The following is a 10474-nucleotide window of genomic DNA, read 5'->3' on the forward strand; positions in this document are numbered from 1 at the left end:
TTTTTCCTGCGTGTCATAAGCTTTGCTGGAAAAGAAGATGATTCACGGAAAAAGTTAGTCTGGTGGCGCCTGAAGCTTTATTTTTTCATGCAGATAAAGAGTGAAACAACCATCTTCTCCGGTATTTCCCGCCTTCTCTGCTTGGAATAAGAACCTGTTGTAATTATGCTTGGACATATGTACCTTTAAAATGAAAACAATATAGACATAGATGTATGAGCCATATCTGATCAGCACACAGAGGTGGCATGTTGGCTCGTGAAGGGCATACGACCGTCAAATAAGGTTAATGGTACTTAGAAAGAGTTGAGAAGTTACATTTAATATAGTTGTACGTACCTCTTGATGGACATTTAGGAACAAAGTCGCTGACAGTGTCCCTAGTTTGCCTTTTGTTTTCATCCCGGAACATCAGATTTAATTAATGAATAGCTTGCGTCAGAGATATCATCGTTTGCTTTGACTAGTCGACTTGCATACGCGGCTTTCTTCTTGCCCTGGAAAGCTTGGCCATGGACACGATCAATGCAAAGGAAATAAGTTTCTCTTCATTCTAACGTACTTTCTTCATATCTATGTTCATAACTTACAATTGTTTACAAGCTCCAACATTGTACCAAAGGTAGCCACAAACAGTCATTCGCTTATGGAGATATCTAAGCGGCTTCACTTTTAACAATATTTCATAAAGGCATCCTCATGAGACAATACCGCTGACTGCTTTGATATATGAATATCCTATTACTATAGTCGAAAGACTAATAAATATAGCTATACCGGTAACATTTGGTTGATGTCCCATCATATACAGCTCTATCATAAATCGATACATACAGTATATGCATAAATACCCTGGACGTTGATGGTAAAACATTGTTGCAAAATTGCACAGAACTGAATGCAGTACGAAGCTAAAGGGTGATTCCTATTTGATAATCGTAGTGGTCAACATCTTAATTTGAGCCAATGGCCTTTCCTAAGCGTTTTCTAAAAGGCTCCAAATGCATTTCTAAGCGCAAAGTTGGGGACGCTTGTAATTCAGCATTAACGCTGTTTGAACAGAAGCTGTGACTGTTTCTTACCTGCCGCACCACCATCGCCATTTTTGGGCATCGCCTGGAATTTTTTCATCTTTGCGTTGCAGTGAACTTGATTGATCGATGGTAGCTCCGGAGGAAAAACGGCGCAAACTTGAAAAATCATCTATAAAAAAGGTGCGAAGGTCGAGAATCTTCCAGCCTTTCCGAGCCATCGGCTACATTACCACCGATGTTCCATTTGTCGTCGAAAATCATGGTCAGGACTTTTTCCTGACGACCAGCGTTGGCAAGAACTTTCAAATGTACAATGTGAGTCAGGAACCATAGCGATATCAAGAGTTGCCATCTAATAAGCGAAAAATATAGCTTGCAAAAATGAACTTACTATTCGTCAGCACACCTGTCGACGAAAATATTACAGCGTTAGCAGCATCTTCTAAAGCAACCTACGTAGCTCACGGCAACTCGATTGGCATATATAAGCGCGGAAAAGAGGTGCTTTGGAAGAAGGTCACATGAGACTAATCGTATGTACTGACGAATTCGATCGATTTAGGTCGCTAGGATCGTTGGTACCGGCGAATACAGTATTATTCAAATCTTAGTCTTGGGACAGTACGTAGCAGCCCTCTGCGATGATAATGTCCTGAGAATGTGGAATGCTTATACTTCTGGTAAGCAAAAGAATTATGGATTAGTTTGATGCGCACAATGACCAATATTCTTGGACTAGAATCATATGCCGAAATTGACTTTGGCGAGAACTTCACCGCAACTGCCATGATCCATCCCAGCACTTATCTCAACAAGATTTTAGTTGCAAGTACGCAAGGGACGATGCAAATCTGGAATGTTCGTACCAGCAAAATGATCTATCAGTTCTCGTCTTTTAAATCGGCCATCACGTGCCTTGTGCAATCACCCGTTGTTGATGTCGTAGCGGTCGGCCTGATGGACGGTACAACGGTCTTGTATAATATTAAGATGGATGAAAAATTGTTCAGTGTATGGCAGGAGGATCGCGTTACGGCCATCTCATTTAGAACAGGTATATGGATATACAAAGGAGATCATAACGGAGATTGACTGACAGTATCGATTAGATGAGGAACAAATGATGGCAACAGGCAATATGCATGGCGACGTTGCTTTGTGGGATCTAGCAAAGCGAAAATTAGCACATATCATCAAGGGAGCTCACAGTGGACTCATATCTTCCGTTGCATTCTTGCACAATCAACCAGTGCTTGTCACAGCTGGTTCTGATAATGCTGTCAAGGTGAGCAATGAAACCTTTTTTCATATAATTTTGGATCTGTTTAACTTAACGTCTTCCGCATAGCAATGGCTCTTTGAAAAGAACAATTCAGTGCCTAGAGTGTGGAAATCTCGCAGTGGGCATTTCGCTCCCCCTTCTAAAATCCGATACTACGGGGAAGATGGCAAACTAATTATCAGTGCAGGCCGTGACCATTCTCTGCGTGGATTTTCGACAATTCGGGATGAGCAGAACTTTGAGTTCTCTCAAGGACATGTTGAGAAACAAATGAAGAAAGGAGCAAAGATGGAGGACGTTAAGCTGCCTCTTATCGTTGATTTTACAGCATGTAGGTATCAAAGAAAAAAGGTATCTTGATCACGACGCCTTTTGGTTGACATTCCGTTTGCATAGCAACTGCTAAAGAAAAAGATTGGGACAACCTTATTACTTGTCACATGAACGATAATGGCAGCCGAACCTGGAGGACAAGGCACAAGACCATCGGTGCACATACACTTATCAGCCAAGATAAGAGTGCCATCAAAGTGACTAATATTAGTGCCTGTGGAAACTTTGGATTTATCGGCACAACCTCTGGTCAGATTGACATGTTTAATCTCCAGTCTGGCTTATATAGAAAATCCTTTGGAGGAGCAAATGGTAAGTAGGACTTGATAATAATGCTTTAATGTAAGTGAGATTAATTTTCTGGTTCCATCAGGTCACAAAAAAGCTATCACCGGTCTTGCTAGTGATAACGCAAACCGCAGGCTTATCAGTGCTTCTGTCGACAGAACAATCAAGGTTAGTCATTCTGCATCCAGACTATTACACAGTTAACTCACGATTGCTCAAGATTTGGGACTTTAAATCAGCTGAATTATTACACACAATTCAGATGGAAGCACCTATCGCTGGCATCCGATATCATCAAGACAACGAACTGCTGGCAGTTGCTACGGATGATCTTTGCATCAGTGTGATCGACATCGAAACGCAAAAAGTTGTCAGAGAGTTCTGGGGTCACCGCAACCGTATCACAGACTTTGTGAGTTGTTGAAGTCTAGGTATGATTGTATATACGTATAGTAACAAGGACCTTTCAGACGTTCACAAATGATGGCCGATGGATCGTATCTGCATCTCTGGATGCAACTATCCGAACTTGGGATCTTCCAACGAGCACTATGATCGATATCTTCAAAGTAGATGAGGTTGTTACAAGTTTAACGTTTTCACCGACTGGTGACTTCCTTGCAACGTCCCATGTGGATAGCGTTGGTATCTTCTTATGGTGTGTAACTATTTAATATTTGCTTTCAGATGGCTGGTTGCTCAAACAGGGTATCGGAAATAGGGCCAATCGTACACAATTTGCAAACATTCCACTTCACAGTATTACAGACGATGAGATAGCTCAAACTCTATCGTTACCGTCTTTAAATGTGGCTGATAATATAGGTAAGCCGTACAAAAAGAAGAATGAAAAAGGATAGGAAAAGCTCATGCACGCATACAGATGATGACGATGAAGAAGAGCTGGAGCCTGCTGCTATTGAGGAGCATTTACAAACCGCTGAACAGTTATCCGACAGTTTGATCTCATTGTCCTTGGAACCAAAAGCAAAATGGCAGAATCTACTGAATTTGGAAACCATCAAGGTAGATAATTGCATAGTGGTTGCTTGGTACGTGTGAAAGATCTCACCGTTATTTTGCAACAAAATAGAAACGCAACAAGCCCAAGGAAGCACCAAAAGCACCCGAGAAAGCACCTTTCTTTTTGCCAACATTACCAGGCGCTATTCCTAAATTCGCAGTAGAGGAAGAAAAGCAAAATAATGAACAGAAAGAGATCGAGTCAAGGAGGCTGAACTTCGCAAACATTGATACAGAGACTGCATTTGTAAAGGCCTTGCGGAACTGTCACGATAAAAATCGAGATTGTAAGTCTTTTTCACGGTTTTTGCAACAATTAGCAGCACATTCTTAAATTGGTCCATAGATACTAGCTTTGTGGATCTTGCCAAGTCGATGGGACCCTCATCAATCGATGTGGAGGTGCGAACATTGCCCCTTGATGGCGACTTGACGGTACATAACTACTTTGTGGAAGCAATCTTATTCATATTACGATCACGCAAGAATTTTGAGCTGGCTCAAACATGGCTCACTGTCTTTCTCAATATCCACGGCGATGTAATCATTTCCAATCCTGAGAACGATATCCACGATAAATTGCAAGAAACACTCGTATTACAAAAGGAAGAGTTTGGTAGACTCTCCGAACAAATCCATTATGGTTTGTGTCTAATCGATTTTGCACGTAAATAGCAATAAAGCATTCCCCGATATCTGTACGATAGTTTAATATGTATTATGTAATTGCATGGAAAAACATTCGGTGCTTCAGATTTCGCCATAGTTTGGAGAATTGATCGCTAATTGCAAACGCAACGGGACTACCGCGTTTGTACAGGACGAAGAGAAATATTAAAATCGTCACTAGATTTATAGCTGCATGCTTCAGCGCGGCCTGTGGGCGGGAAAGAATAATTAATCCTTTGATCCCGAAGCAGCGCAAAAGATACTCGATAACATTACCCGAATGACCCATTTCCAGCTATCTGATAAAGCATCATCGTCATCAGTTGGTATAGATCCTGGCGATCCAGGCACCGCTGCAGCTGCAGCTGCAGACGTGATAGCTGGAGGTTCGATGCTGCTAGTCTGGAGTTCACGTCGCAGATCATCAATGCGTTCGTTTAGAGCAACTACCTCGGCTTGAAGCGACTCCAAGGCGCGCTTTGTAGCTGGTCCAAGAGCCACCACGTGGTGCTCTCCGCCATGGCGATTGCTTGCCCGCGACTCTGAGTGTCGAATATTTGCTGATCGGCCGGCAACGTTGGATGCTGTTGCTGTCACAGAGGAGGATGTGCTGGAACCGTAAAATGATGATTGCAAGTGTGGTACCTTAGGCTTTAGAGCAGTACTTCTAGAAGTAGGGGATCGTGTAAGCCAGAGTGCATTTTGCATCGCTGCCCGGCTGGGTGTCCTCTTCTCGTTCTCTTCACTGCTACTATTTCGATCTGCCCAGGGATTCAAGTTTTCATCATCATATGGTCTATTACGTGATGAACGTCCAGAAGCTGTCAATCGCTCCCGAGCTGGTATCATATGGGGGAGGAGTCGGTCTGTAGGCTGTCTTATATTATTGTCATGCCAAGAACGCCGTTTGCGTCCGCGAGATCTGGCTGTTGATGACGATTCTGGTGATACTACTTCGCGTCTTTGCATCCTCGAAGCAGGCGCTTCGACTGATGGAGACAAGGCCATTCCAACACTGTCTGCCTGGATCTCCATTAGGTAAGCCTGCTCCTCAACATCTGTAGATGCTAAGCTAGATTCTTTCGGTAGATACTGCCTCAATATGAGCATAATAAATAACATAACAAGTTCGTCTTACCTTCATCCTGCAAGGCCTGATCATCCGTATCAAAATCATAATCTTCGGTATCATTCGCATTTGACGGTTTGATAACTGCAAAGACATGAATTATTTGTTCAGCGGTCGACCTGCTAGAAGGCTTTTTATAGGCCTGCATGATCGTGTCAACCAGTTAGAGCGTATCGAATCAAATGCAATTGTACAGTTTGCGTTTTACCTCCGTAGCAGCTTTCAGCAGAGTATCCACATATCGATGTTTTGCTTCAAGCTTGGACATGCCTTCTAATCTCTTCCATGCATCCCTATTGGTAGCCTTGTCAGTACTTTAACAGACAATGGACGTATCTTGCAGTTTGGAGCACCATTTAGCCCTTCCGATCACATCGAAAATGCCAGGTCTTTGAGCGTTTATATCTCCGTGGGAGGCTTGTTTGTAGTATGCATAAAGCTGCAGAGAAAAAGAGAGGTCATCGTCAGCAAATTACACGAAGGAGGCACGACAAGTTACAAACTCGTACCTCTAGTTTCTCTTCCCTCGAAGGCTGAAACGCGCTAGATGCCGGCAAACGCTGAACGATCTGGAGGGCTCTGTTGTATCTCTGATTTACATATTTTTCAGAGTAGTGTGGAGGGATTGAAGACATTAGGAAGAAGGGGAACTTGGAAATCCGTGTTTGGATGGGGTAACGTTTGCGAGCATGAGAAAATGCAAAACGCCGAGTCCGTGATTATGATTATGCAGATTTTGAGTTCAGAAAAGAAATGCAAATTGTAATGGAGAAGGATGCCGTCAAAAATGAGCATAAGACTGACGATGGCTATTGCTTTTTCTTCATAATCATTGCCCAAGGGATGCTTGACCAATTATCGAACAACGAAATGAGTGAAAGGATATGGCTCTTTCTAGAAACGAATAAACGGAAACGCCAGACGTATAAAGTCGATCGTGATGTTCTTCATCTTTATGTCTTTTGCAGCGTTGATATCAGTCAACTTATGCACGAACTGCGTGTATCCGACGCAACAAAATTTCTGTTCATGGCAATGCAACTGTGCTATCAGATGTAAAGATGCAATGTGACTGACTCTAGTTCATTTACTTTCAGACTCTTAGAGAAATGATGGTGATCTACATAATGAAGGAAGAAAGGATAGTGGATGGGATGATGATGGAGGCTATGGATAGGATATGCTTGGAGGAGATGGCGCCGCTCGTAGAATTGCCACCCTGGTTCTGGTTCATGGTTTCTTTGTAAATTTGATTTGAAGACATATTGGCGCATGTACCGACAGTAGTTAGTTGGTATGCATCCTGTTAGCAACAATAAAAAGCAATCAGCATGTGTCATGAACAGACAATGAAATGTTGAACGTACATCCAAAATAGGGAGGGCCTGGATAGCTGCCTGTACAGTCTCGTTGACACGGTCGTGCTGCAACGAGATGCCTCCAGACGTCGTATTCTTGGCAGCCCATTCTCTCACTGTCTGCACGATAGAATCCGCCGTGACGCCAGCGGTACCAATTTTCCAGTCGTTTGTATCATGATCCCAGATAGCAGCTATTTATTAATCCTTTAATGAGTGCTGGCGCGATTAGGAAAGACCTGTTGGAACTTACGAATAAATCCGAGCTGTTCTGTAATATTACGCACGCGGTCGTCCATGTCACCGAAAGGCTACAAATAAGAAACATTGTATTTAGTGAAATATCAGACAATGATCGAGTCTCTCTTACAGGTCGAACGAGACGTGGTGAGACACCGATCACCTCCTTGATTGCTTGCTCTGTCCATTTCAACTCTGCTACGATTTCTTCGTTTGTTTGTGATGTGAGCAAAGTATGAGACCTTAAATATCAAGACCATCAGAATGAATAGAAGCGAGCATGCAGAGATGCCGATGTGCAGACTTACCATGTGTGGATAGCAATTTCGTGACCTGCTTCATGCATTCTCTTAACCATTTCCGGGTATTGGATAACGTTCCCGCCGATCAAAAAGAAGGTTGCCTTTTGATTGGTCTTATCCAAGTAATCATACAGCGCAGGGCTAGCTGGAGTGGGACCGTCGTCGAAACTCTACATGATTCGATTAGAAGCTAGCTTTTTAGATACATACACGAGCGAACCAGGTCCAGATACTCACAATGCCCCAGTGTCCCTGTTTGCAAGTGTAAATGTCTGTGGGGCGTTTGCATGTTGTAAACGACCAGGAGCAGTAAGGATCTTGGCCAGCAGGGTTGGGATTAATGAGGCCTCCTGAAAAAAAAAGCACATCTCTTATTAGTCTCCTGTGGTTTGGTTCCGAAGCACTCCAATTCTATATTCTTTATTCTTTGCAAAAACGCACCTCCTGGTCCAGCCTGATTAACTGGAGCCTTTGGGATCGTTTCATTCTTTAAGAGCTGCAGCCATTCGGGCTTTGGTTGCGGGACAACGCCAGGTTGAGGGTATGCCTCGTTCCATGGAAACTGGCTCGTCGGTTTCTGAAGTGTTTGCTGGGCAAACACTCCATGACTACTAAAACAAATGACCGTCGCAATAGCCGCAGCTGCTGAAACATTTACTTTCATATTACAGAAACGAGAGCAAAGGAAATGTATACGCAGAGAGAAAAGGAGATCCTTTTCTTTCGCCTTTATATATAAATAACCATGGAAACCCCGGAATTGGCAGAAAAAATCCAGGATTCGCGTAGCACAAGGGGCAATCACCGATAAATATACTTTACACACCATTGTCTCTCTGTGTTTGGGAGTATGTCCGGTGTTGCCCCAAGCTGTTCGTCGAGTTCCTGTGGGGAGCACTTCAAAGCTGTACATATCTCATCATAGTGGTGGGAGCCATCAAGGTAAGGTACGATGTCTGGATGGATGGTTGTACCGGTGTTTACATTGATGATTCGTTTTGGTGGCGGCGACGGCTCACCAGCAAGCTGAGTCAGGATGGGATATTTGTAGACACGGTAAATTAAGCCTTTGATGACTCCAAATGAAATGAAGCGTCTGCTAATTTTGTGAGATTTCCGAAGCAGACGACGGATTTTAGAGTCCACAAAGCCAAGAATATCTCCTTACCTAATATCGATTGGTAGGGCTGTGACTTGATGCTCCTCAGCCCAGTCTCTCACAGACAATCCGTGTTGTAACCCACAATAGAGGGCAAAAATTCGTTGCAGCGGCGGCGGCGTAGCATCTTTTTTTGGATATGAATGATATAAATATCTCTGAGACGAAATGTTGCAGACATTTGTGTACACTTACGAGGGAGTGTTATATATTGTAGGCATTCTTGCGGCATACCGCTTTTGTCATCCAGCAACCTTGTGATCTCGGGCTTGACAGCATATACGTTTGAAAATTGGAAAATATCGGTCATGATAATGCAGCCATAATAGCTGAATGCTGCTTGTGAGCGGTCAAATAGATCCATAGATAGATAGTCTGCATAATAACTTACAGCAGATGTTGCATACTTTGCCTAGCCCATTCAGGCTTTACATTTGCCAACTCTGCGATTGCTTTCACATGATTAATCCCGTTTATATGTGCTGCAAGCTGTTATTCTTGGAATAAGTACACAAAGCGTCACACAAACCTAGGTCCTGGGTTCACCTTTTGAATTGTTAGATCCCAGTTGACAGACACCATTTTCTGGAGATCTACGGTACAAACAGGCACTTCGTAGTCATGGACAGGCGGCGGATTAGGATAGGTGGGGAATAACTTCAGGTTGATAGTATTAAATGCATCTATGTAAGGAAAAGACAGAATGTCAAGACTCTCTAGAGCAACTATCTGACTCACGGCGATCACATACTAATTGGAATCTGGCATTCACAGTAAGTGTTTAAATCTTCAAACAACTGCTCGATGACGTTCTGAACGGTTTTGGTTTCCAGAGTTGCATCTTTGGATAGAAAGTCGCATTCAACCTACACACATACGTAATGTATTTCCTCTAAATCAGCCTTTTCCCTTTTTTCTTCTAAGCCATGTCACCATCCGAACCTCGAGCACTTCGAGGACGCGAGCCAGTTTCCGCACGACAGCTTCGTAGCTACTTGTTTCAGCATCGCGCTCGAAAACAAACGACAAGTTGAACCGAAACTCGTTACGCAAATCGCGGTATTTTTCGTGGTTATTCAGAAGCACTGGACAGCCCATGATTTTGTGTTTGTCGGTGGAGATAGTGACTAGGCGTTTAGAAAGCTGATTCTTTGGGATAATGTACTCGCTGATTGCACCAAAATCTAGCAACGGTTTTGTTGACCCGCATGGCGTGACGCTTCCTTCGGGAACCTGGTGCTTTACAATGGTACCCTTCTCAACATCGAAGACTGCATAGAATATACTGTGTATACGCGGGAAGCCTCTGGTGGATTCTGCCAGAACCATCGTCGGCAGATTTCACAGAATCCTGTTTGCTTTTAGGCATCGGAGTATAGCAAATTCAGCGAATAAGAGTACACTCTTTCCGTAAAGGTGGTGTCCGTAGATCAGGCGCATAAATAATGTCGCATGATCAAATTGTGTCAACTTGACAGGAGTAATTGCCAATGCCAGTGGAAACACTTTATCTCTCTTGAGTACATGCCGAAATCTCGTGTCTGATAATGCTTGGTATTCGTCTGTGTCTTGTGAATTGGGGATGTGAGTCGCGCTTATGAGAGGGACTCGCACCACTTGAAATCCCAGTAGTAACGGCAGAAGGGTTGGTGCCTAG

At 43.3% G+C, this 10474-nt stretch overlaps 4 protein-coding genes across 4 annotated transcripts; 1 reads left to right on the plus strand and 3 right to left on the minus strand.

The window, feature by feature from the left end:
- Positions 1-1160: 1160 nt before the first annotated feature.
- VTP01DRAFT_899 (uncharacterized protein) lies at positions 1161-4635 on the plus strand (the record flags this gene model as incomplete). The annotated part of the gene is made up of 14 exons (XM_069388171.1): positions 1161-1349; positions 1407-1535; positions 1597-1714; positions 1774-2088; positions 2144-2319; positions 2383-2647; positions 2713-2961; positions 3023-3105; positions 3158-3349; positions 3408-3595; positions 3659-3762; positions 3821-3963; positions 4031-4247; positions 4307-4635. The coding sequence occupies 14 exons, from the start codon at positions 1161-1163 to the stop codon at positions 4633-4635; spliced, it is 2697 nt and encodes an 898-aa protein (XP_069245319.1).
- A 43-nt stretch (positions 4636-4678) lies between these two features.
- On the minus strand, positions 4679-6393 carry VTP01DRAFT_900 (uncharacterized protein; the record flags this gene model as incomplete). The annotated part of the gene is made up of 6 exons (XM_069388184.1): positions 4679-4837; positions 4906-5708; positions 5768-5900; positions 5967-6051; positions 6112-6197; positions 6268-6393. The coding sequence occupies 6 exons, from the start codon at positions 6391-6393 to the stop codon at positions 4679-4681; spliced, it is 1392 nt and encodes a 463-aa protein (XP_069245320.1).
- Positions 6394-6878: 485 nt separating this feature from the next.
- On the minus strand, positions 6879-8322 carry VTP01DRAFT_901 (uncharacterized protein; the record flags this gene model as incomplete). Its single annotated transcript, XM_069388195.1, has 7 exons — positions 6879-7061; positions 7126-7310; positions 7370-7427; positions 7487-7598; positions 7665-7828; positions 7896-8008; positions 8100-8322. 7 exons carry the CDS (start codon positions 8320-8322, stop codon positions 6879-6881), a joined length of 1038 nt encoding a protein of 345 aa, XP_069245321.1.
- Positions 8323-8459: 137 nt separating this feature from the next.
- Positions 8460-10146, minus strand: VTP01DRAFT_902 (uncharacterized protein; the record flags this gene model as incomplete). Its single annotated transcript, XM_069388206.1, has 7 exons — positions 8460-8754; positions 8827-8944; positions 9013-9146; positions 9209-9306; positions 9364-9500; positions 9569-9683; positions 9760-10146. The coding sequence occupies 7 exons, from the start codon at positions 10144-10146 to the stop codon at positions 8460-8462; spliced, it is 1284 nt and encodes a 427-aa protein (XP_069245322.1).
- Positions 10147-10474: the final 328 nt, after the last annotated feature.

The sequence above is a fragment of the Rhizomucor pusillus genome (genome assembly GCF_041956525.1).
Source record: "Rhizomucor pusillus strain CBS 183.67 unplaced genomic scaffold VTP01scaffold_1, whole genome shotgun sequence".
NCBI lineage: Eukaryota > Fungi > Mucoromycota > Mucoromycetes > Mucorales > Lichtheimiaceae > Rhizomucor > Rhizomucor pusillus.